Consider the following 25,446-nt stretch of genomic DNA (forward strand, 5'->3'; position numbering starts at 1 on the left):
TCTAACCGACGGAGTTTTATATAATGCTTTTATGGATTTGTAAAGATTTTTTTTTTTTTCAGCACAGGGTAAAGTGGAAAATGTGTTAAAGCATAAACTGCAACTAAAGCTAATGGTTGTGGTATAGGGCATACTAAAGCCCACTTAAAATATTTGGCAAACCAACCATCACTATTCTATTCCCATGACAAGTTAAAGAAGGGGTCAAGTGGGCTTGCCTCAATGAATGAATAACTACTAATGAGTTAAAGGAGTATGAATATTTAGATGGTGAAATATGACAAACAAAAGCATCGCCAGGCAATGCAAAGGAATGCTTGAGTCAAGTCTCCTTTGTGCGGAAGTCTGTCAGAGTTCCTTGACACAAGCTGACTTCTTCTCAAGAGCTTTGGAGGCTGCCTGCATTGTGAGAGAAGCTATAAATATTCATTAGACAGACAAAAAATAAAAGACCTCAGCTTTAATTCTAGACAGACTCAAACAGGGATTTATGTGGCAGGGCTCTGAACAAATCCAGACTCAGAGAGTTTTTACTGGCATTAAAATTAAGACTATAGACTTAAACCCAGATCAGTTAAATGTCCCCAAAGCATTTTACATTCTAGTTTCCTTTATATTTAAATGCACTGTAAAAAAATGTTAATAAAACAAAGATTACTGAAGTGTGTTACTTGCTGTTTCTTTGTAATTATTTGTAAAATTTACTAGCAGTATCTAAGTGAAAATTGTTTCACCACCAAATATTTTTTTCATTGTATGCCTGCAAAATTAGGCCTATACCATGTTTAAAAAATCCAGGAAGAACTATATGTGCGAACAAAATTCTCATATGTCAGAGCAACCACCAGACCCTTCATTCCAAAGCCCTTTCTAAGAGATGATTCAATATAGGAAAATTCTCAGTCAGCTGGTTTTAGGGTTGTGTTCATCCATGATGTGTCTGCCCAACGCTATCTCACTTTGTCTAGACCCCAGTAACGGGTAGGTTTAAGGCCGGGGTTAGGTGTACTAGTGAGGTCGTATGAATTTGTATGAATTAGCCACCTTGAAAATATGTACGAATTGCCATGAGATCGGGCTGGTCTGCCAAACATGCCTCGCAGAGCCCCAGGTTAAAACAGCTAACCAACTAAACCACAGTTATTATTAAGGCAAGACACTACAGGCAAAAACACTGATTTTTCATATAATGGTCAGTTTTGAGATTTTGGGCTATTTGGCTTGTCATAACGTGTTGTTTCAAACTACTGGAAAGAAAATATCCAAAATATTCTTTAAGTGTTCATTTTATAGCATTTTATCTATTTGCATCAAATTATAGCTATCTTTAAAGGCCAAAATAAGCATTTTTCCCCCTCATGCACTCAGCCACATATCTCCACTTCAGTAGCACTTACAAACACATAAACATTACAGTTCTATTCCCATGTATGTTCTGAAGGTTTTTACGTCAGAATTAAATCAAAGACTTACTTACCTATTTCTGGCTGTTGACATTTCTGATGTTCTGATTTATGAGAGATACAAATATATCCAAAATCCTCTCAGTAAAAACCTTTAAGTCTAATACGTCAGCAAAGTGAAACAAGAATTTTGAACCTGACTTCATCTATAGTGTAGATTTCTTTTTTGGAAATGTGTGCAAATTAGTGCATATTTAATTAAAAAGTGCCACATTTGCTTATTTAAACAACATTTCAGAAAACTTGTCATACAAAAGATGTTTTTTCTTAATGTAATCAGTCAACATGAGAAGATATCTATTAGGTTAGGTTATCTATTAGTTTTTTTTTTTTTACTCTATTCACCTGGGGTGTCACCTTAAATTATTAAAATGCATTAATAAAATACTGAGTTATGCAATTAAATACAATACAATTACTGCAAATTAGAATGCTATTTGTCCCTATTAGAGAATGCATGCCTCTACAAAGGTCACTTAAATCTAACATGTACATAAACTCCCATATAAAAGTCCAAAAAAGTGTAGGCTGCAAAATGGCAAGCAGTTGGTCACAGACGCCAAACTGAACGTGATCTGCTTATTAATAATATTCTTTTGTGTATACGTGTGAGTATACTTATTTGTGTGTAGCATTTATTAATGTTTCAATAAAGTAATTCTTTGTTTTTCATGCCAGCTTCTATGAATGTTGAGTATGACTCTTAATTTTTGGAGCAAGTGCTCGGCCACACAAAATGGATGATTGATGACTTCGCTCTGTTTGGTGTTTAAGCACAAGACACTTATGTTCAGAGGGACATTTGTCTTCAACAAATGAGGAGCTAGAGCCATTGAGATGCCCTCACAATGCAGAGCTCCCTTTTCATTCAAGGGCCATGTGTGTTGCAGGAGGCCTGAATTATATGCCGCACTCCCATCAACCCCCCTTCACCTCTCCACCCTGTTCCACACAACCGCCAATACAAAGCACTTCACGCCAGGAGGTTGGCCCATTACTCCGGGGGTCATGGATCTGCAGTGGGACCACTGCTGCAGGGTCATTCAACTCTTCCACCCCTCGCCTCCCTCTTGTCACACTCGTCACCACCTCTCGCCAAAAAAACACAAATACAGAGGCGGCTTTCCATTGTAGGCTGCGTCGAGACTGTCTGCCCTTCAAAAGCTTTGTTAACGCTCCCGATCCTACACTGATCCCTTTACTGGGGGTGAAGGGAGTGCTATTGCAGGATATTTGCCAGCGACATATGGCAAGATGTTAACACATTATTAATACAAAGTTAACAAAATTATTTTTGAAAGTGAGTCATAAATGGATTTAAGATATAAAGTGACTAAAATGTATTTAGTTAATTAAGCCGTGATTAAAAATGAATGAATGTCATTGCATAAGATTGCAAAACATAAAAGCAAGTGACATTACATTTATATAATGCTAATGCAAGAACATTTTGTAAGCACAATTATTTTTATTTCTCAACAAAAGACTTTTGTTAAATTATAAAACAATGTCTACACTGTTCAGAAATAAGACCATAATTATTTGGGACACTGTCTGGTTGTCAAACAGTAACGGAATGTCTATGTGATGAATGACATCTGTGATTAGTCTGCTAGGATATTTGTGTGAACAAATAAAACTGATTTCATACATCCACTTGGTTTAAAATAATGAGAAAAGTTCAATTAAATGAATGTTTTTATACATCAACGACATATTAAATTGATCAAAAGTGACAGTAAAAACTTTTACATTGCTATAAAAGATTTATATTTCAAATAAATGCTGTTCTTTAGAACTTTCCAATCATCTAAGAATCCTGAAAAAAAAATACATCACGGCTTCCTCCAAAATATACAGCTACACAACTGTTATATCAGCAAATTAGCATATTATAATGATTTCGGAAAGATCCTTTGACACTAAAGACTGGAGTAATGATATGAAATAAATGTAATTTTAAAATACAATAAAATAGAAAACTGTTATTTTAAACTATACTAATATTTAAAAATATTACTTTTATATAATATTGTATAAACATAAAAAAAAAAAAAAAACATGCACTGGAGTATAATTGTGAAATATATGCTGAGGTCGTTTATGTACCAACTATACAATATCGTCAGCATATATTTCAAAAGTTCTCTTCTAAAGAAACGCTGTTTCTTTGATCCACCATCTAACTAACAGCATTCATTCACTTCCTTAATCTGGCATTATTAAGCTTATAAGTAGCAGGCAGAGTTTTAAATTAGTCAGTGCTTAGACACAGGGATGGTAAATGTAATGTGTGTTGGTGAAGAGGCCCAATAAAGAGGATGGCACACATTCATATGCATGTGTTTGTGTGCTCAGCTTGATTGGAATGTTGTGCCGGAGGAAGAACAAAGGACTTCAGGAGGAACAAAGCACTTGAATCTATAGGAAGGAAGGCAAGTGGCAGTGTGGCAGTGGGAAGAACACGGATGGTTGTAAGAAGTGTGGGAGATCTTACACACAATAAACCCCCTGGTGCCATAGCCACTCTTACCTCCAGCTCCCTTTTACACACACACACACACACACACACACACACACACACTCAAATCACATGTAGCCCCATTGACTGCACGTTAAGACGGCGACAGCTGAGCTACCTGATGTTTTCCTGCATGACACATGTGCGCACACACTAGCAAACTTGCTACACCAGAGACACTTGTCACACAAACAGGAACTTCTGTCACTTAGTTTACAGTTTACATCTCACTTTGACCTTAACTGGTGATCTAGCTGGGAGGCCTACACCAGTGTGGTCCCAGCTGGGAGTACATGTGCATTTGGGTATAAATTCTCTCATGCATCTGGCAACCAGTGCAATGCTCCATGCTCCTCGCTGTTCTGAATGGAATGGAAAAACAAAAAACCCTCATGAAAAGACCATACAACTGGTTGACGCAAGTTAGTGTAACTTAGTTAGTGTAACTAGGCCTTTAAAGACAACTGAATTACTTTTACAGTTGTACTTTTTGGGGGTTTTTAAAAACTGTTGTCAGAGATATGTATGATGGGTTTTGATTTTTGGGGCACTGATAAGCTTTTATTTTCATTTTAGTTTTAGTTCAAACATTAGTAATTCAGCTGTGTTTTTCTTATTATTATTTTTAATAGGTCTGTGTGGTTTTATACGTTTATTTTATTTCACAAAGTTTCAGCTTTAGTTTACTCAGTTTTAGATAACTGTAACAATGATTGATGTGACCCAAGAAAAGAAGGAATTTGTCTTGTGCTAGGAAGGCCTTATCTGTGAATATATGTGTGTTATGTTATGTATTTTGTCTAAAAACCAATAGAAATCTTAAAAATAAAATATTACCAAGAAATGCTGAAGCTGTTCATTCCTTTATTAATTTCCCTGACATGTAGCAACATCTACAGACGCGCTAAACACGTATCTGCACGAAATGTTTTGGATTCAAATGGTGATGAGTGACTCTTGATTTAACAAGCATTCAAACAAAAATAGCTGTAGGAAATGACATTATATGATAGAACAGATCCTGCAAATAGCATCACCAAGAACTGCAACAATAATAGCTTTGTTCGGAATATCGTGCTAACATACTACTCTTACTATTTCTGCAATATAGCATGCATACTATGCACACCATGCAGATTATCAATATGCATAGAATACTGTATCCCACAGTGCACTGCACATAACTTGACTTTCCATTTCCTGTGTAACAACTTAACTGGAAGTAACAGTAACTGCAATATCTCTAATTGTTTGAGCATACTGATACATATTTACACTAAAATAAATAAATAAATAAATAAAAACCTCACAACCAGACACTCACAAGTGTTTTCTACTAACACAGTTTGCTATTAGAGAACATTATACTGAAAGCTTGCATAGCATGCAGCATTTTTTTTTTTAAACAGCCTGTATATAGTTCACACTGCGCAGTATTTAGCAAGCTAGTATTCATTCAGAACAATAGACTGTTTTCAAACAGCTTTCCTAACACTCTCCATCTGCCATTGGTTGAATGCACCAACCCGAAACTCACACCATTAGCATGTGCTATGTTCGGCTGCTAGGGATCAAGGGGTCAAGGTTTGTCTGGTTAACATAGCCTCATTAGCCTCTGGTAGTAGATGTCGCCTACACCATCTGGCTTCAGAGAATATCTTTTTCTTTTGACGGGCATCCACAAATGTCAGCGTATACTGACAAAATTCATTTTTTTAATCCAATGTATAAATCACAAGCATTCATAATAACAGACAGTTGACTGATTTTTTTTTTTTTTTTTTTTTTGTAGTGCTTTTAAAATGTACTAATGATGCTTACTAGAAGGTTTAAAGCAGACTCAGAAAGCTTCGGTTGAATCAGGGAATGACTTTACATGTTTCCTGAGGTAAATGGTTCTTGTTTGAATACTCTTTGCCTAAGACTCATTCGCTCTATAAAGAAAATAGGAAATGTGCAAGAGAGGAACACACACACACACACACACACACACACACACACACACACACACACGGACTCAAAGATAAGAATATTGTTTTAAAGATCACACAGATGAAAACTCATTGCTCAATATGTTGGGAAATCAAGTGTAAGAAGGCCTAAACTCCTTTATCTGCAGGTTTGTGACTCTGGGGGTTTGAAAAACTTTGGATATATACTCTAATTTAGCCATAGCCTTCTAATCAAATTATTATTATTTTTTTTTTTGGTAAATATTATACCTTGACAAGGGGAATCTGTTCACTGAAAGCCACGTTTGGAGTAGTTCATGCAGCACGTATTGGCAAATATCGCCCTCCTCTGGGCAACACACGAGCTGCATAACACAAACAGTAGAGGATTTACATTTTCGATGCAAATTCATGTTAATTAATTAATAAATACTTACATTATAAATAATAATAAAATAAATAAATAAATAAATATTTTCCAAGCCAAAATGCAGACAACCTACCTGACTTCTCAGCACTGACATTGTCAAAGAATGCAATTGATTTAATTGTTTGTTTCACAGCACACGCTCGTTTTTAAATCTCCCCTCTCAGGGAGATTTAGATATTTCTGTTATGATATTTACACTTAAATAATGTGTGTTTTAATAACTCCTTAAGCACTTCACGGGTTTATAAGGCCCTGTGTTATCAGGCATCATATTTTTTTTAAAAATATCGAATGTTACAAACTCAAACCACAAAATTAACCAGCGGCACGATCACGTGACCCCCCTCTACTGGAAACGCTTGTTTGTAGTGTCACCATCCGCCAGTCCACTCCGCTCGAGCTGACACAACACTGTCCAGAGGTGAATCAGGTATGTCCTCAGCCTCTCCCTGTCAAATTCATCTTTGTCTTTATGTATGTGTCACTCTGCCTGCAGTTGTTATATGTACATTACAGTTTAAAATGTTACCTTTTTTATTTGCCTGCCTGTGTCAGTTAGCTATAACAGGTGCTGTCAGGATGTGTTTATGTACTTTGTGATGATAGTATAAGTTACTCACGTCCGCCTCTAAAACAGTGCATTCTCATATTTTAAAATGTAATAAACGTACTTCCCATCAGAAACAGATATATGGTCACATTTAATTGGATCAGTATTATTAATTAACACTTCGCGCCCATCATATATTATTATACTGGATAAAATAGCCCTTAACGAGGTTATGTGACATGATTTTGATGTCATTATGTAAATAATAAAGTTATAATTAATCAAATGTAATGTATATTTTGTTCAAAAGATAATATGAATCGGAGGAATGACCCGAGTATGTGCTGAATAACATCAGTTCTGTGCAGCAACTGTTTATTTAACTCTGTTGCATCCTGTTATGCTTATTTTTTTTGTCTTGATTGTTTTAAGGAATTTTAATATTTATTTTAAGTCTAGATAGTGCCTCTATGTTTAACAATTTGCAACACCCAAATGTGCAAACAGTGCTTGCTCTATCTGAGCATTAGGGTTGCATGTACTCTGTCATCTTTGGACTTCACTCAAGCTCATCATGGGTTATCGTGAAATCAGACTCGTCCTGGTTGACTGTTTTTCTGGTAGATATGTCAGAATGATTTCTGCATTTCTCAACTCCAACATAAACTATTGTCACCTTATATATTGGTTCCCTTTCTGTTTAGCAAAGTTGTGTGACCTTTCATTTCATTCAGGTCTTTTACCGTAAATGTAGTCTGTTTGTTCTGGGCCTGTTGGCTTAACCTTGATTCTAAAGGGGGAATACTCAGTGGGAGATTACATTTGCATTTCCGTGGTTCTTGCTTTTAGTCATTATTCCCAATCAGTCCAGGTACAGTATGTCAGTAGAACATGTGACCCTCCTCTTCACTTGGGCTTACCATAGACCACTGGCCCTCATACTGTATATGCATTACAATTAAAGACTATTACTGGTAAAGATCCACACACATAATCAGCTCAAATTATCAGGATTTTATTGTGCTGAGTGATTTAAAAATAAGAAAGAAAAGAAAAGAAAAATATGTTCATGGACTTTGGTAAGTTAAAACATTAAAATGCGCTATGACTTGCAGACATGACTCGTTATTACTGATCCTAACGGTTTTTGTGTTGAAACATCATAGTGATTGTGCAGTGTTGTAATGCTTGGTACATTGTACCTGACTGAAACACTGAATTACATGTAGCCTTCATTTAGGTTTATTTACTTTTACACATTAAATATATTGGATATTGGACACACACACACACACACATACACATACAGTCGTGGCCAAAAGTTTTGAGAATTACATTAATATTGGAAATTGGAAAAGTTGCTGCTTAAGTTTTTATAATAGCAATTTGCATATACTCCAGAATGTTATGAAGAGTGATCAGATGAATTGCATAGTCCTTCTTTGCCATGAAAATTAACTTAATCCCAAAAAAAACCTTTCCACTGCATTTCATTGCTGTCATTAAAGGACCTGCTGAGATCATTTCAGTAATCATCTTGTTAACTCAGGTAAGAATGTTGACGAGCACAAGGCTGGAGATCATTATGTCAGGCTGATTGAGTTAGAATGGCAGACTTGACATGTTAAAAAGAGGGTGATGCTTGAAATCATTGTTCTTCCATTGTTAACCATGGTGACCTGCAAAGAAACGCGTGCAGCCATCATTGCGGTGCATAAAAATGGCTTCACAGGCAAGGATATTGTGGCTACTAAGATTGGACCTAAATCAACAATTTATAGGTTCATCAAGAACTTCAAGGAAAGAGGTTCAATTCTTGTAAAGAAGGCTTCAGGGCGTCCAAGAAAGTCCAGCAAGCGCCAGGATCGTCTCCTAAAGAGGATTCAGCTGTGGGATCGGAGTGCCACCAGTGCAGAGCTTGCTCAGGAATGGCAGCAGGCAGGTGTGAGCGCATCTGCACGCACAGTGAGGCGAAGACTTTTGGAAGATGGCCTGGTGTCAAGAAGGGCAGCAAAGAAGCCACTTCTCTCCAAAGATCTTCTGCAGAAAGTATAGTGAATGGACTGCTGAGGACTGGGGCAAAGTCATATTCTCAGATGAAGCCCCTTTCCGATTGTTTGGGGCATCTGGAAAAAAGGCTTGTCCGGAGAAGAAAAGGTGAGCGCTACCATCAGTCCTGTGTCATGCCAACAGTAAAGCATCCTGACACCATTCATGTGTGGGGTTGCTTCGCATCCAAGGGAGTGGGCTCACTCACAATTCTGCCCAAAAACACAGCCATGAATAAAGAATGGTACCAAAACACCCTCCAACAGCAACTTCTTCCAACAACCCAACAACAGTTTGGTGAAGAACAATGCATTTTCCAGCACGATGTGCACCGTGCCATAAGGCAAAAGTGATAACTAAGTGGCTCGGGGACCAGAATGTTGAAATTTTGGGTCCATGGCCTGGAAACTCCCCAGATCTTAATCCCATTGAGAACTTGTGGTCAATCCTCAAGAGGCGGGTGGACAAACAAAAACCCACTAATTCTGACAAACTCCAAGAAGTTATTATGAAAGAATGGGTTGCTATCAGTCAGGATTTGGCCTAGAAGTTGATTGAGAGCATGCCCCAGTCGAATTGCAGAGGTCCTGAAAAAGAATGGACAACACTGCAAATACTGACTCTTTGCATAAATGTCATGTAATTGTTGATAAAAGCCTTTGAAACGTATGAAGTGCTTGTAATTATATTTCAGTACATCACAGAAACAACTGAAACAAAGATCTAAAAGCAGTTTAGCAGCAAACTTTTTGAAAACTAATATTTATGTAATTCTCAAAACTTTTGGCCACGACTGTACACATGTATATACATATATACATACACACACTTTTAGATTTCATTTAGAATACAGCTGCAATTCTTAATAGTTCTGAAATGTTTATTTAGGGACTAAAGTCATATCTTGTTGCAGTGCAGAAATGTTTGCAAAAGGTGTTCACTTTATACTGAGTTACAGATGGGAAATAAAGCCATCAATAAGCCAGTGAGCCAAACTTTATAAACCAACTTCTGAATGCATTCCAGTCAATTCAGTGCCTTTAATAACCATTCAAGGTTATTCATGCTTAACAAATCATAGCTTTCATGTTTTTTTTTTTTTGTGTGTGTGAACTCTTCAGAATTTGCATCAATAGATTTTTCAAACATCCTAAAATCTTTTCTTTTTAAAGGGAGGGCATTTGATATTACAATGCTGTGGATAAGATGGGAGCTGCTGCTAATGGCCAGCATTTGTTGGCAGAGGGGCCACACAGATAATCATGGGGCTACAAAGAGTCTTGGGCATGTGACTGTGGTAATTGTGGGTGGAACAGGTGACTTGGCCAGGAAGTACCTGTGGCAAGGATTTTTCCAGCTCTATGCTGACCAGGTAGGCAAAGGACACACCTTCTCATTTTATGGTGGGGCCCTTTCGACGACCGAGAAGGGGACGCCTCTGCTGTTTGACATCTTGAAGGAGCTGGCTTGCCCTGCAGAGCTCTCTGTGGAGCGTTGCGCTTTGGTCAAAGACCAGTTCCTGCATCTGTCCAAGTATCACCAGCTGAAGACTACTGAGGACTACGAGAATCTCAGCCAGCAGATCAAACAGCAGCTAGGACAGGAGGGTATAATCGAGGCAGGGAGGCTCTTCTACCTGTCTGTTCCAGCTTTCGCATATGCAGACATTGCAGAGAAGATCAACAACACCTGCCGCCCCCCATCCGAAGCATGGTTGAGGGTGGTATTGGAGAAGCCATTTGGTCACAACCTTTATAGTGCTCAGGCCCTTGACAAAAAACTGTCAGGCCAGCTGAAAGAAGAGGAGATGTACAGGATTGACCACTATTTAGGGAAGCAGGTACAATGTTATTTTATTAACATAAACTATTGTTCCAAAGTTTAGAGTCGGCAAGATTCTATGTTTTTTGAAAGAAGTGCTCACCAGAGCTCAATTTATTCAATCAAAACACAGTAAAAAAAAAAAAAAAAACTGTAATATTGTGAAACAGTGAATTTTTGATGAATGAAGAGTGCAAAAGAACATCATTTACTTGAAATAGAAATATTTTGTAACATCATTGTTTATCCTTTATGATTCAAGTATTGATTTCTTTCAAAGAAGAAAATTCTAACTAACCCCAAACTCTTGTATGGTAGTGTACTTTCACATAAATAACTGGATCTACATGAGCTTTAAAATTAATTTTTTTTCTGTCCCAAAGGTTGTCTCTAAAATTCTGCCATTTAGAAAAGAGAATAAGAAACTTCTAGACCCTATCTGGAACAAGCACCATATTGAAAGAATAGAAATTGTATTGAAGGAAACCTTGGATGCCAAAGGTACTGTTTTTTTAGTTGCTTATAAATGCAAGTTCACAAAGTTATCAGAAAGTTCCTTTCTCCATTTATCTTCTCAGTGATTACTTTAGCACTTATTATCTATCATTCGTTTACAGGGCGGATTCAGTTTTATGATCAATATGGTGTCATCAGAGATGTGCTCCAGAACCACCTCACAGAGGTCATGACCCTTATGTTGATGAACCTTCCTGCAAACCTGTCCAACAGCGAGGAGATACTACAAAACAAGCTTAATTTCTTGGCTTCCCTTCAACACGTAGATAACAGTAATGCCGTAGTAGGTCAGTACCAAGCTTACAATGGAGAGGTTCAGGAAGAGCTAAATAAAACAAAGGACTACTTCAGCTTGACCCCCACATTTGCTGGTGAGTGGAAGAGCTTTGTGGCTACATCATTCATTATGTTTACATGCACACAAGAAAAACGATTATAGCGGGAAAGCTGTTTAAGGTGCAAAGGTGGCATTCATAAACCTGTCAGGACGCCTCTTACGCATGAATCTCTTAATTTATTTAAAGTGAAAGAAAAACGGTGTTCACATTTACATAATCTTTCAGAATGCTGCTTTCTGTGAAAATCCTGGAAAAAACTGTTTTCCTATGTGCATGTATACATAATCACTGATTCATAGCAGTGTGACTGTGGAAAATCACTCTAGCCATGCTTGTGTTGACTATAATTGTTTTTACAGGTGTAGTCATTCATGTCGACAATGCACAATACGAGGGTATCCCCATATTTATGACCTCAGGCAAGGCACTTGATGAACGGGTTTCTTATGCCCGTGTACTTTTCAAAAGCAATGTATTTTGTGTCCAGGATCCCAACAATGTTCAGTGCAAATCCAAACAGATCATATTTTATTTGGGTCACGGTACCCTCCAGTACCCTGCGATTCTTTTGAGCAAGAACCTGTTCAAGCCCGAACTGGTGAGCAGCGGTGACTGGAAAGAGGTCACCGAATACAAAGATGTGAACGTGCTGGGTTTACAACTCAGTGACTATTACATTCAGTCACCGGTCACACCCAGAGAGGCTTATTGCGAGCTGATCTCACATGTCTTCTTTGGACGCAAGGATAGCTTTATTAGTGCCGAAGGACTCCTTGCTTCCTGGGAGTTTTGGACCCCCCTCCTTGAAGGCTTGAGTCGGGTCTTTCCACGGGTGTATCCAGGTGGCGTAGACAATGGTAACCTGCTGAACTTTCAGCTGAAGGGCCATCAGGTCGCCTTTAGCCATGAAGCTCTGGTCAACGTGATCAACCCTGGTGCCGAGGACAACTTCCAAGTGATGCAAGGGAAGTACCGTAGCTCTGAAATGGTATCTGCCTGGGCACAGGAACTGGTGGAGCGCTTGGCTTCTGATCTTCTCTTGGCTGCTGAGGAGGCCATTCGTGAAGAAGGTCAGTTTCACCTGGCATTGTCTGGTGGCTCCAGTCCGGTGGCACTGCTCCGTGCACTGGCCCTGAACCTCTACACCTTTCCGTGGCGCAACACTCACATATGGCAAGTGGATGAGCGCTGTGTGCCACATACAGAATCAGGCTCCAACTTCCGGTCTATTCATGATCTCCTGCTTCAGCATATTCGCATACCCTACTTCAACATCCACCCCATGCCTGTGCATCTGACCCAAAGGTTGTGTGTGGAAGAGGACGGAGGTCCAACATTATATGAGAAGGAAATCAAGAAACATGTCAATGGCTCCAGTTTCCACTACATCCTGCTTGGCGTAGGCCAGGACGGCCACACTGCCTCACTATTCCAGGACACCAAGTTGGAAAACGATGAGGAAAATTTGGTAATTCTGACAGAAAGCCCCAATAAACCTCACCAGAGGATGAGTCTTACATTCACAGCCATCAATAGGGCTCGAAGGGTAGGTGTTTTAATTATGGGCAAGAGCAAGCATGAACTTGTCAGTCAACTCAGCCGAATTAAGGGCGAATCATCCAAGTATCCCATCACCAAAGTACAGCCAAAGAGCGGTACTCTTATATGGTACATTGACTATGATGCATTGCTAGGATAAATGGCCTAAAGACCAGTACAAATCGGTCAGTGAAGCCACACCCCAGGGCTTATAGCTCTAATTGAATGCTGTATTGGGAATGATTGAGGAGTATAAATTGAAGTTTAATTTTCACACCCATTAGGGTGTGATATGTGTCAGAGTTAATTTAATGCTGTGATAAGGACTTTGCAGTTTGATTGTTTTATAGAATTATTGCATTATAAACGACTTAAAATCTCAGGAACTCTCGCAGCTTACAATAACTTTTTTCAAGTAATCAATCTTATAATATTGCTGGAATCCTTATTTTACAAGATCCGACTGTTTAGAAGCAATTAAGAAGATACATATGAAAAATTTAAGTCTTTATTGAGCACTTTTTCAACTTTTTTGTGACCAAGCATTGATCAGATAAAACATGTATTTGAATGCTCTGTAATTTGACTTTTTTACATAGCTGCAATTATTCATCAGACATAATCACAAACCTCAGGTTAAGAAATCCTAATATAGCATGTACACAAAACTTGCCTATTACCTAAGATGTCATATCCAGTGTTTTTAGGACGGAACAAATGTTGATGTACTGTTTCAAATTTAGGCAGATTTGAGTTTCTATTGTTGGCCTTGATAAAACCATTCCAGAACTACATTGTTGACAATGTATTAGTGTCAAAGATTGTTGTCATACCTCAGAAAACAAAGGTTCATTATGTGTAGAGCAGTTGAAAAGGTAAAACACCTTAGAATGGTTTTATATCTAAACATGAATACCTTTGTAAAGTCTGTTTTTATACTGTGTTGTTTTAAATCATGTTAGTCAGCAATGCATGGTTTATGAAACAAGGCAGGTGTTGTTTATGGAAAGCTGGACAGCATTGTCTGATTTATAACCACCGATTTAACATTTTGTAGTGAAGCAGAACAACTTTACATTCCACAGGGATCTAATCATCTAATGTGAAAATGTTAATAAAACATTAAAATAAATGCACACACATTGATGCTTACATTGGTCCTTATGTGTGTTTACACAATTTTAAGTAGATTCCAATATTCTAAAGGTGGCTATAAATACAAAAATGTTTAACATCTTTGAGATCATATTGTGTATTTCAATGAAGTTTTTGTCTTGCTGACTGGATTAACAAATTTTAATCAACACTTTTAAATAAAGTGTCTTGATTTTCCATTCCATGTTTTAAAGAAATTTTGTTACCATAATCAGCTGTATTACATGTTATCACTTACATAATTTCATATTTTACAATGGTTTTACTACACAGCAATAAAATATATTTTTGAAATCATCTATGTTCTATTTTTTCTTCTTTTAAAATGTCTTGGAATCAGAAAATTCCAAATAGAACCCAAACATGTGGACTATAAATACAATGTTTAAGTTTTTACAAAAAAAATTCAAAATCCAATTTGTATATACAGCATATGCATTATGTTTATCTTTCGCATCCCTTGTATGCTAGTATAAGTGAAATGTGTGTCATTAATAGAATATATTTTAACCTGTGCCACACCATGTAAATAATAGATGCACCTGTATTGAATGTCAGTAGAAGGCCATACTGCAGCAGTGGCTCATTTTCAATCCCAAAGGCACGTATCTCTTAACCAATGAGGAAACAGTCTATGAATCAGGCAGAGACCTCCTCTTACAAGAAAGAAAGCTGGGGAGAGACACAATGGTTATTTCTTCCTTTATACATATTATTTTCTACTACACTTAATACTATGGTATGGAACTGACCCAAAATCAAGTATATCATCGTACCTGTTGAGAGTATGCAGGCCCAAGAGACTACCAAAGAAAAGATATACAATTCAGTGGTGGTCTTTTCCTGAGAAAAATAAAAAGTGATATATATAACTATATTTATTTATTTATTTGCACATTAAATCATAACACCATATTTCACACTTACACACTGAGGTGCAGACAGGGTAAGAATGACTGTACAAAGTCCCTGTATAAATGCGAACAGCCCAAATGAGTGAAAAGCTACTCTGATGCTCTTGGGAACTGGGTCAGTGAGTGTAAGCGCTACAGCCAAACCTTCAAAAAGGGTTGATAATTAGTATTTCAAATTAGAAAGCAGAAAAACATGCAACATGTGCCATTAATAAATATCAAAATCAGATTACCTGTTGCTATAAAAGAGAACACAATGAAGGCTATAAGATTGTTCAACAGTGGCTTTTCACAATAGCGAGAAGATTTTGGCCTTTGAAAACATTACTGCAGATTATTAGGCATATCACATCACATGATAACACGTATGCGCATATGAATGTATTTATTTTATATGTTATGCTTTACAAAGAGATCAGCTTTTTTATCCGCAAAACATTATAGGTCACTTACCTTGACAAAACATAAAACTGTGGTGCCAGGAAAAGCACCGCAAAGATGAAAAGAACAATCTGACTGCCAGAAAGAAACAATTTTGACAATTTTAACATTTTTATGGTATATGTGTCTGTACACACACACACACACACACACACACACACACACACACACCCCTTACAATTTTAACCTTTGATCTCTTGGAAGCCACCTGCTGGTCTGAAAAGCTGCATGAACTAAGAAGTGGTGAAGCATGTTGCCGTTTCTATTACTTCAGATGATTCTATATACAGTAAAATACACTTTCATTAGCAAGATGTACAGTTTTAATGAGAGAAAATTATTTATGCATCTTACATGCATCTTAATGAAACATTTTAAGTATTTACATAATGAGGTAAGCCTGAGGGAAGAAAACTCATAGAAGAATTACAGGACTTACCAGAAAGGTCTCAGGGCCAGTCGGAATAGCAGGTGTGTTGCTCTGGGGGAGAAGCAAGATCATCGGTTGGGTAATATCAAATGACACCCTCTAGTGGTTAGTCCCAGTATATTTTAGAGATTTTAATGACTTTTTCCTTAACATATTTATTATTATTGTACTGTAATTAGAACCTTTTTTTCCAGAAAATAATGACTTTTGGTTATTTTGATTTTGGTCAGTTCATCACAGAAGACTAAATTTTATGGTGTCTTTAATTTACATTAACACCGGGTAAATGATGAACCTCAATGCAGCCTCGAGACAACTTCTGAAGCATCTCAGAGGAGAGGGTCAAGAAAAGTTGCCTGCCTGTATGAGAGTTAAGGAAATCTGCCATTTTCACAGCATTTTGAAAGAAAATAATCTGTCTTTAGAAAATAAAAAAAGAGGAAAAAACACCAAACGGTGTCGACATAGCATAAACGTTCTTTAAAGCCATTGCCATATTGTTAATGAAAGATAAGGAGATGACCTCAAACCTACTGGGCATCTCTCACATTGCTAAATTCCTGCCAAACTGTTGTACCTGTTCAGTCCACTGCCAAAGCAACATATGTCTTTCGAATTACATTGTTCTCTTTGAGTTCCCCACGGGACACATACGCAAGAAGTGTGTAAAAGTTATGTTCCGCCTCACAGAACAATCCCTCTGAACAAGCCTCTAAAAGAAGTCAGAAAGAGCTTTATAGCCAAGTATGTTTGCACATACAAGGTATTTGTTTTAGTGTCACAAGCTTCCAGTACACAGAGACAACAAAACACAGATAATAAAAATAAGATGTGAATAAAATACACATGCATAAATATAAATAAATCACAAAAAGGAATGAATTGTATGTACAGGTGTGCTATAGATAAAAAATAAAAAAAAAGTGTAAGTGACGTGACATACAGCCAAGTATGGTGACCCATACTCAGAATTTGTGCTCTGTATTTAACACATCCAAAGTGCACAGCAGTGAACACACACACACCGTGAACACACACCCGGAGCAGTGGGCAGCCATTTATGCTGCGGCACCCGGGGAGAATATGAATAGAATAAAATACAATTTAAAAAAAAAAAGTTGTAGGGATGTACTAGGATTTAGGGTGATAAATAAGTTTAAGGTTATTGCACATACTTTTATTGCACAATGGGAGAACATTAACTGTTCATGAGGGAGATTGCCTGGGAATAGAAACTGTTCTTGTGCCTGGCTGTCCTGGTATTCGGTGCTCTGTAACGCCAGCCAGATGGCAAAAGTTCATAAAGGAGATGGCTTGGATGTGATGGATCCAGAGTGATTTTCTGAGCCCTTTTCCTCACTCTGGATGTATACTGTTCTTGGAGGGTGGGCAGGGGAGCACCAGTAACCATTTCAGTAGTCCAAACCATTCTCTCTAGTCTTCTGATGTCTAAATATATAACTATTGTGTCCTAGGAATCACTCCTGCCCCATATTACTACACACAGACCTGTGAAATACGACACACCACAGCTTCTTCTCTCATTTCCACACCATATATATATATATATATATATAAAATTTTGTTTTTTCTACAGAAAACAGTAAACTCAAACAAGTGAACATAGCATTACAAAAAGGGGGAAGCATATTAAACAACCAAGAAAACCAGGCCTACATTCAAGAGTGTCTCCAAAAATATTTAGTGAGGAGTCTGTCACATTTCTTGTCTTATTTGTAGCAGGTTAAAGTGTTTTGACAAGCAACTTTGTTTCAATAAAAAATAAATAAAGTTGTTAAAAAATACCACAGAAAATGGCATATATTTGATGCATTTATTATTAATGCTAGCATATACTGCAATTAATTATTGAGTTTTGTCTTGTAATGCATGAGACTGTTTTTCTTATTGATTTAAAGATCTAATAACAAATATTTATGCAGGGGAGACTGAGACTGGTTGGCACAGTTTTCCTACATTTTGTTGATTCATGATTAAAATGTTGTGCAATTGTGTCAACCAACCCCAACACAGCAATGGTTTCCGCAGTATTGAATGCTTTATTTTTAGGGAAGCAACAAACAGAAATAATCACTTGTAACTCCCCCATGTGACACTATCATATATTGAAGAGCTATCCATAAAAGAAACGTGTCTTTCTATATTCTTTATCGTGTGCGACATTCGCTCCGCATCAGTAGGAGGCGCTGCTACAGCGAAAATAAACACTGACGCCGTCACTACAACGTGAAGAACACAATTCGCGCAATTTTTGTACGGTAAACGAAAGCCTTTTACAGTCCACATAGTTGAGCTTTGGCTTATTTATCTACTGAAAATGGATGAGGACATCGCCGCAGACTGCGAGAAATAAATCACTAAACAGACAATAGCAGCTATTGCAGAGACTGCGTTCAGGCAGTGCGGTAAGACTTGATTCTGTTACATTCATATTTGACGAGATTAAACAATATTTATTCACGCTCCTCCTGTGTCTTCCCTCTAGATATGTTTGCCAAGGACTTGGGAGGGTTTGCGAGGTAAACTTCACCCTCATAAGTAGATTCTCCTCAGTAATTAAGCACGTAAGGAAGATGCTTTATTAGTACTGACGCTTCTCTTCAATGTTTGCAGCATGCTAAAAGACACACAGTTACAGTGGATGATGTAAAGCTGACAGCGAGGAGAACCACTGCACTGGTAGGATGATTTCAGAAATCAAACATATACATGTAAAATAAATGTTTTCCAATCCACGTTTAAGGCCCCATACAAACCTTATGAATTCATTCTGAAAAAAAAAAAAAAAAAAAAATCGATAAACCATGAAATGTCAATATTTAAGTTGATATAAAAAATAAACTTAAGTAGATAGGTGGTGAAATGTTGTAATGAAAAATGAACTTTTTTAAATTTGTTAACAGGATATTTAACTTCTCATGTAATTGCATCAGATTTAATACAGTATTTGTATGTTACATGGAAATGTTGCCATTTAAGCGCATTTAGATTTGACATTTCTTTTAAATGAGTGAAAAAAAAAAACATTGTACCTTTGCTATACCTTCACAGTACAACTACATTCAGCAGAAAAGCGAAGAACTGGCATTGAACAACCAAGAACTGAAGGAAAAGAGCAAGAGGAATGCTGCCAAGAGGAAGAGTAAAGACATGGAAGCCGAGGAGAATGAGCTTGAAGACTGAACAAAATAAATGAACAAATCCTCATTGTTCACATTTGGAGTTGTACAAAGTTTTTTTTAATATAGTAATAAAACAGCTTATGCAAATATTTGTACATAAATCATTCAATACTAAACACCAATCTTTTTTTTTTTTTTCACTCAAACATGTCCTAATTTTTTTATTGTAAAAGAAGCCTGTAAATATCTCTTCATTGGGAATATGAAGCTCTATGAAACAATATAGATTGTATAAAATATTTTAAATCACACATTTTAGAAACATGGACATGGCTTGCATTTTATACAATGCGCTGCTTTCTCAAAATCAGATCAAGCCTAATACCATCTCAGCTCGGGAGGTTTTCAGCAGAAAATACAGACTGAAATGTATTAGACTAAAATGGTTTTGAGAAAAGTGCTCATCCTGAAACATCAATCAAATTCTGCTAGAGTCTACCGTGTCCATGGCTGTTACCAGAGATGCAGAACCACAGCATCCTCAATGTTATTCCATCCCCAAACGGACTTCCCGCCTGGGTTTCAGTTGCGGCCAGCCATATTCCAGGCCCCTAAACGTGTGAATTCAATTAGTTGTGGGGCATTTACTCTCAAACATCACGTGACAAACCAGTATGAGAAAACGGCAATCTATTCAAATAAGTTTTATTGAAGCACTCCCTTCATTTGACAAGTCATATAAAATGCCTTTGAAAACACTGAGCGACGTTATCTAGAGGAAAACTCCACAGACATCCACAGCACTCAAAACATACAGGTCACACTTACACCATCACTCATGTTTTCCCCCTCAGTTTCCACTGAAGATGTCATCCACATCAGTTCACACTTACAGGTCAAGTTACAAGGAAATAAAGCACACACACCATACAGCATTCAGATGGGATTATAAGAAGCAAGACAAAGTATGCATCATCATCATCATCACAACATTCCTATATAAGCACATTGTCAGTATACTAAAGGAGAAAAGCAAAACGGGGGATCTAGGGAGACCAAAAAAAACAAAAACAAAAAAATCCATGAAGTACACAAACTATATGTCCATCAATTTGGGCTCAATTAAGGGGAAAGCTGGGAAGTATCAGCAGCTCTCATTCACACGCTCACCAAACCCACCCAATGCAGTCACATTTCGGCTCGTTCATTGCACTCGCAAGTCTTTTCGTTCGTGCGCTCCACACTTTCTTCGCTCACTCGCAGCCTTCTCACTCTTCGCCATCACCAATCGCACTCAAGGGTTGTTTTTAAAAAAAAAAGTCACTTTCTGCGCACTTCTTGTCTTAAAAAGTGGATTAAAAAAGAGACACCCACCGTGTCATCGAGCCGTGCGATGAGAGCATATAGACATGGGGAGGAAGATGGCATAATGACCTCAGCCACACTGTGCTGCCATAGAGGGCGCTCTTCCCAGGCAAACCCCACAGATGTCAACTGCAGAAGAGATTTTGATGAAGGCTTGTTTTAAAGGGTTTCCATAAAACTGGACTGAAATAAAGCTGAACTTATAATATGTTCAGGTTTCAACCAGATTCTTTCCAATGCAAGTTTGATTTTGTCCTACATAATGATAAATGTACTTTAAATATGATGCAATTCTCATGCGTTTTCAGATATCCACAGATTGAACAACATGCATTATAAGAATCCAGTTGAAATGCTACGTTTGCATCAACCAAGACAGTAAAACATGGGGGATAAACATAACACCAAAGATGGTACATATAAGCGTAGCACCCTGGTTAACATCTCACTTCAAAACACTAACTCAAATTCCATTCAGTGTACAAAACTTTTTTTTTTTTTTGTCCCCAGACTCCCTTTTCACCCATCCCCACTCCCAAAAACGTGATGAGATAAGTCTCTCGGAAAATACTTACCAAACACGCTAGAAATACTGACACTTCAAACTAAAACTGCCTTACATACCCCACCCTGACGACTTGGAATCCATACTAGAGCCAAAGCTGGAGTTAAACCCACTACCGCTAGAGTTAGAGCCGGAGCCCCAGCCGAGAGCGGCCGAGCTGCTGTAGTTGCTGTTGCCCGAGCTGTATGTTTGGGTCGGGTCCCGAGTGGAACTCGTGCCGCTTGTGCTCGTGCCAGGTGTTGCCGACTGACCCTGCTGTGCTAACATTCCCATCATACCCCAACTGCTCTGCAGAGCGGCCTGGGCGGCAGCCATCATTGCTGGATTGAGGTTGAAATTGCTTAAATTTCCCATGTTGCTGGAGCTACCCCCCATGCTGCTTCGGCTGCCTCCGAAACCCTGACCTCCGAAACCGTTCCCAAAGCGCCCTGCCCGCTCCATCATCTGCCTAGTGTTGTTGTGTTTCGGCTCAGCGTTGGAGATGTGCACGCTGACGCCCTTGATGATCAGATCTTCTCCACAAAGGGAGGCGGCAACCTGAAGGAAAGATGGAAAATCTTAATTATGATGCATGAACAGCTGAATTCTCAATCCAGAATAGAAAAGAACTGACAATTTGTCACTGACAACTGTTTGGTTTATCACCCACAATTAATGTAAAAACAACAATAGCTTACCTGGTCATCTGCAAAGGTGACGAAAGCGAATGCTCTGAAGGGTTTAGGAATGAAAACATCTGTGACCTCCCCATACTGCATGAAAAACTGACGGAGCTCATCAGCGGTTATGTCCTCCGTGCAACGGCCCACAAACACTTTCCTGCTCCTCATTGGCTCATCTGGACCTTGCTGTTGAATTTTCAAAAAGATAATTCTGTTTAACACCCTAAAAGTAACTGCCTCAGACTAACATTCATATACACTACTGGTCAAAAGTTTGGGGTCAGTAAGTTTTTTTTGTTTTTGTTTTGAAAGTAAGACTTTGGCTACGTTCACACTGCGACTCTTAGTGCTCAATTCTGATTTTTGCTCAGATCTGAAATAATGTGAACACAGTGAAAACTGTGGACTTGTAACACCTTACTCATACTGACGTTAACACGGAGGACATAAAGTAAGCGATTATGCATTTATTTATAGTGTGATGTGCTGCAGCAGACAGGAAAATTATGCCCAGGAAATATGAAAAATAAAGACAAGGATGTGACAGAAGAGAGAACAGTTTTGAAACTTTTTTGATATGAGCCCTCATGTTTTGCTTGTATATAGAGTATATATATATATACACTGCAGTCGCATTGCAAAACATCTGACCAGTATCAGATTTAGTACTACATATGGAAGCGGCACAAATCTGAATTGAAAAGATCAGAATTCCGTGTGGTTTGTGCTGTTCTGAAAAAAAAAAAATGTCTTCAGCTTTGTCATTACAGGAATATAATAAATTTTAAAATGCAATGAAATGAAACCATTTTACATTGTAATAATATTTCACAATATTACTGTTTTACTGTATTTTTATCAAATAAATGCATAAAAAAAAAAACTTACTTCAAAAACCAAAAAATCGTACCAATCCCAAACATTTCAACTGTAGTATAAAAAACAAACAAAAACACTAACCTTTGAGTTGGGTAGTTTGCAGTCACACCACCTGCCATCAATCATGTGCCGCTGTGACATCACCTTACCCTGAGTCTCCCACTCTGCAAACCTCACAAACCCAAATCCTTTCGAATTTCCCGTCTTCACGTCCCGCTTGACCTAATGTAACAGAATCAAGTCAAGAGCTGCGTTAATACCAGGTCTACTCTGACTTAATGACTGACAGCTGCGCCACATAAAAAGTTAGAATCATTAGACAAAGAGACAGAAATCATGGATTGTTTTCACCAAAATATGGCAGTACAAAGACAGGCACATCTGGAGAATTATATTTTTATCAGTATGTCTTACCTGCACCATGATGACTTCCCCAAACGTACTGAAGTAGTCTTTTAAGTCTTGTTCTGTAGTCTTCCATGGCAGACCCAGCACAATCAGATCTGAAGTCTTCTGATCTCCTCTCTTGATCTTCGTTGCAGATGAAGCATCAATCTCATCCATCTTCCTCTTATTATCCGGCAGAACCGTTTCTAGAATAGAAAAGCTCGCTTGTTACATGTTCACACATCCACAGAATGTCAATCACCCTTTATGCAACAAAAACAACCCCATTATATCAAGATGAACTGGATTTTTTTACAGCTAAAGATAGAAATACTGAAGAAAATAAGTTTCCATCACCTGACTGTGCTCAACTTTAGTTATTATGAAATATAACCTCAATGTTCAAGTAAAATTAACCCTAAAATGCACACAAAAATGACCCTATTCTTGACCCATGTTTCTAGGGGGGAGAAGTTAGGGTTAATAATGTCATTTATTATAAAATGAGCTAATTATTAGGAATATTTTTCATATTTATATTCATATATATATATATATATGTATGGCTTATTCGTGATGATCATATGACCTACCTTTAGGATAATTGACCACATAGACCAGGTTTCCCCAGCCGTTCTCGGGGGCGTGCAGGACTCCTTCCACCAGGCGAACTCCTCTCATGCACTGAGACACGGGGCTCCGGTAACGCAGGCCACAAGCCCCGGGAAACTGAGCGGCCACCGTGGACAGCAGCACCGTGCCGTCGTCCTCCGACGGGATCTCCATCGGCTCCTCGTTCTCCTCCTCCGCGACGCGAATGTACATCTCGGCCATCTCTCCTAAATCGAGCTGTTGGTGAGTAAATGGTATAATTAGTGGCGTTCCCTTCGTGAAACAATCAATGTTTTTGAACGAATCTTTCTCGGTCACTTTGATTCATAAATCTGACTGTTTTCCTGTCACCAAAGACATGTCGAACGACCACGCCCCCTTTTCTAAACGAGTGTATGTTTATGAATAGGAGTCAAAATGGTACTGAATGAGACATCTCGTTCGTGAACGAAATACATTATTGAAATTCACGATTCAGGCTAAATAACAGGTGTGCTTTGTTGTCATTTGTTTATGATGCTTAAATACTTGGTAGATGTAAATATGTAGAAACAGCATTTAATACATAATAATAATAATGTATTTCAGTTTCATTGAACGAATTATTAACTGACTTATCACGACAAAAATATCCAATTTTGTCACTGAACGAATCTTTTTAGTGAACCGATTCAAATGACTCGAGTCGCTGCGATGAATCAAATCCCTTCCATTAGTTGTAATGTGAGCTGACGGCCGTGCGGGTGACTTCAGCACTTAGCGCGTGCGAACAACTCGCGAATCCTTATTGCTTAGCAACAGTAAAATACGGCCTCAACAGACCACTTATAGTTCGATATGCTGTGTAGATACATATTAATGTGTGTGCTATAGTGAAACAAAATTAAAATAACATTACCAATGAACAACTGCTCGGATCCAGATTTTCCTTTGTTAGCGCCAACAGCAGCAGCGCTCCTCGCTCAGAAAATGTGATTGCCGGGAAAGAATGAGCCAGTGAACACAACTCTCACGGAAAACAGTATCAGTTTTCTGCTCTTATCTAAATAAAGCAAAATAATGCTAGCTCTGTATATGATAATAAGACAATAACTCCGTGTCACACCACTCATGCGACACTATTTTCGTATCAAGATGGCATTACCTAAGTCATAAAGGAAATACGTCACTTGTGGGCGAGCTCACTTTTACATGTGCACGGGTGGAGAGAAAGAAAAAAAAACATTGTTGTGTGCAGTGATGTTTGCTTTGCTGGTGATATATAAAATATAATTACACAAAGTGGTGTTTATGAACAATTTAAGTGCAACAAAGATGTCAGTGTCATTTGTGTAACAGAACACTTAACCGATGAAAACAGAAGAAGCACCTTTCCCTACGTACTAGTGGACTGCTCTCAGAGTTATAGTGCTCCTAGTGGCAGATATGAGTATAACACCAATGTTATTAACTCGAGATGTTCAGTGATGGGGAAAGCAAAGTAAAAGTAGCCAACTAAAATAGCTTTTGTCTAAAGTAGTCTTTTACATTTTAAAATATTACGGTTAAATTATTTCAAATTCACCCGTTCTATTATAGTGATATTGTGATAAAAGAAAACATACAATAATGCTAATATGACTTTATTATTGTGTAAGTTTAACCATATATTAAGTCACAAAATATATGATGGGGACATTAAAATGTACTGCATGGTAGGAATAACTCTGATATA

General features: G+C 37.9%; 3 protein-coding genes and 1 long non-coding RNA gene across 8 annotated transcripts; 2 read left to right on the top strand and 2 right to left on the bottom strand.

The window, feature by feature from the left end:
* The first annotated feature begins 6,704 nt into the window (after window positions 1–6,704).
* LOC109090282 (GDH/6PGL endoplasmic bifunctional protein-like) lies at window positions 6,705–14,631 on the top strand. Its single transcript, XM_042758775.1, has 5 exons — window positions 6,705–6,796; window positions 10,138–10,805; window positions 11,170–11,287; window positions 11,404–11,673; window positions 12,000–14,631. The coding sequence occupies exons 2-5, from the start codon at window positions 10,158–10,160 to the stop codon at window positions 13,337–13,339; spliced, it is 2,376 nt and encodes a 791-aa protein (XP_042614709.1). The 5' UTR covers window positions 6,705–6,796; window positions 10,138–10,157; the 3' UTR covers window positions 13,340–14,631.
* Window positions 10,623–19,839, bottom strand: LOC122145351. Of its 4 annotated transcripts, XM_042758778.1 has the most exons (10): window positions 19,173–19,300; window positions 18,897–18,910; window positions 16,129–16,170; window positions 15,868–15,969; window positions 15,702–15,764; window positions 15,482–15,561; window positions 15,262–15,392; window positions 15,111–15,177; window positions 14,877–15,006; window positions 10,623–10,757 (listed from the first exon to the last, which is right to left on the bottom strand). In XM_042758778.1, the coding sequence occupies exons 4-9, from the start codon at window positions 15,939–15,941 to the stop codon at window positions 14,924–14,926; spliced, it is 498 nt and encodes a 165-aa protein (XP_042614712.1). In that variant the 5' UTR covers window positions 15,942–15,969; window positions 16,129–16,170; window positions 18,897–18,910; window positions 19,173–19,300; the 3' UTR covers window positions 10,623–10,757; window positions 14,877–14,923. The 4 variants fall into 4 exon arrangements, with proteins under 4 accessions (XP_042614712.1, XP_042614713.1, XP_042614711.1 ...); XM_042758779.1 differs by lacking the exons at window positions 18,897–18,910; window positions 19,173–19,300 and adding an exon at window positions 19,780–19,839; XM_042758777.1 differs by lacking the exon at window positions 18,897–18,910 and having other exon boundaries at window positions 19,173–19,268.
* Window positions 18,260–20,570, top strand: LOC109056378. Its single transcript, XR_002012113.2, has 4 exons — window positions 18,260–18,545; window positions 18,626–18,659; window positions 18,754–18,819; window positions 19,192–20,570. It is a non-coding gene; the product is annotated as an uncharacterized LOC109056378 (long non-coding RNA).
* LOC109056374 (TAR DNA-binding protein 43-like) lies at window positions 19,351–24,881 on the bottom strand. Of its 2 annotated transcripts, XR_006160294.1 has the most exons (7): window positions 24,631–24,881; window positions 23,714–23,969; window positions 23,148–23,326; window positions 22,815–22,955; window positions 21,870–22,040; window positions 20,637–21,729; window positions 19,351–19,873 (listed from the first exon to the last, which is right to left on the bottom strand). XR_006160294.1 is itself a non-coding variant. In XM_019073578.2 (6 exons), exons 2-6 carry the CDS (start codon window positions 23,952–23,954, stop codon window positions 21,244–21,246), a joined length of 1,218 nt encoding a protein of 405 aa, XP_018929123.2. In that variant the 5' UTR covers window positions 23,955–23,969; window positions 24,631–24,881; the 3' UTR covers window positions 19,952–21,243. The 2 variants fall into 2 exon arrangements, 1 of the variants encoding a protein (XP_018929123.2); XM_019073578.2 differs by lacking the exon at window positions 19,351–19,873 and having other exon boundaries at window positions 19,952–21,729.
* Window positions 24,882–25,446: the final 565 nt, after the last annotated feature.

Source organism: Cyprinus carpio, chromosome A6, assembly GCF_018340385.1.
Source record: "Cyprinus carpio isolate SPL01 chromosome A6, ASM1834038v1, whole genome shotgun sequence".
Classification (NCBI taxonomy): Eukaryota; Metazoa; Chordata; class Actinopteri; order Cypriniformes; family Cyprinidae; genus Cyprinus; species Cyprinus carpio.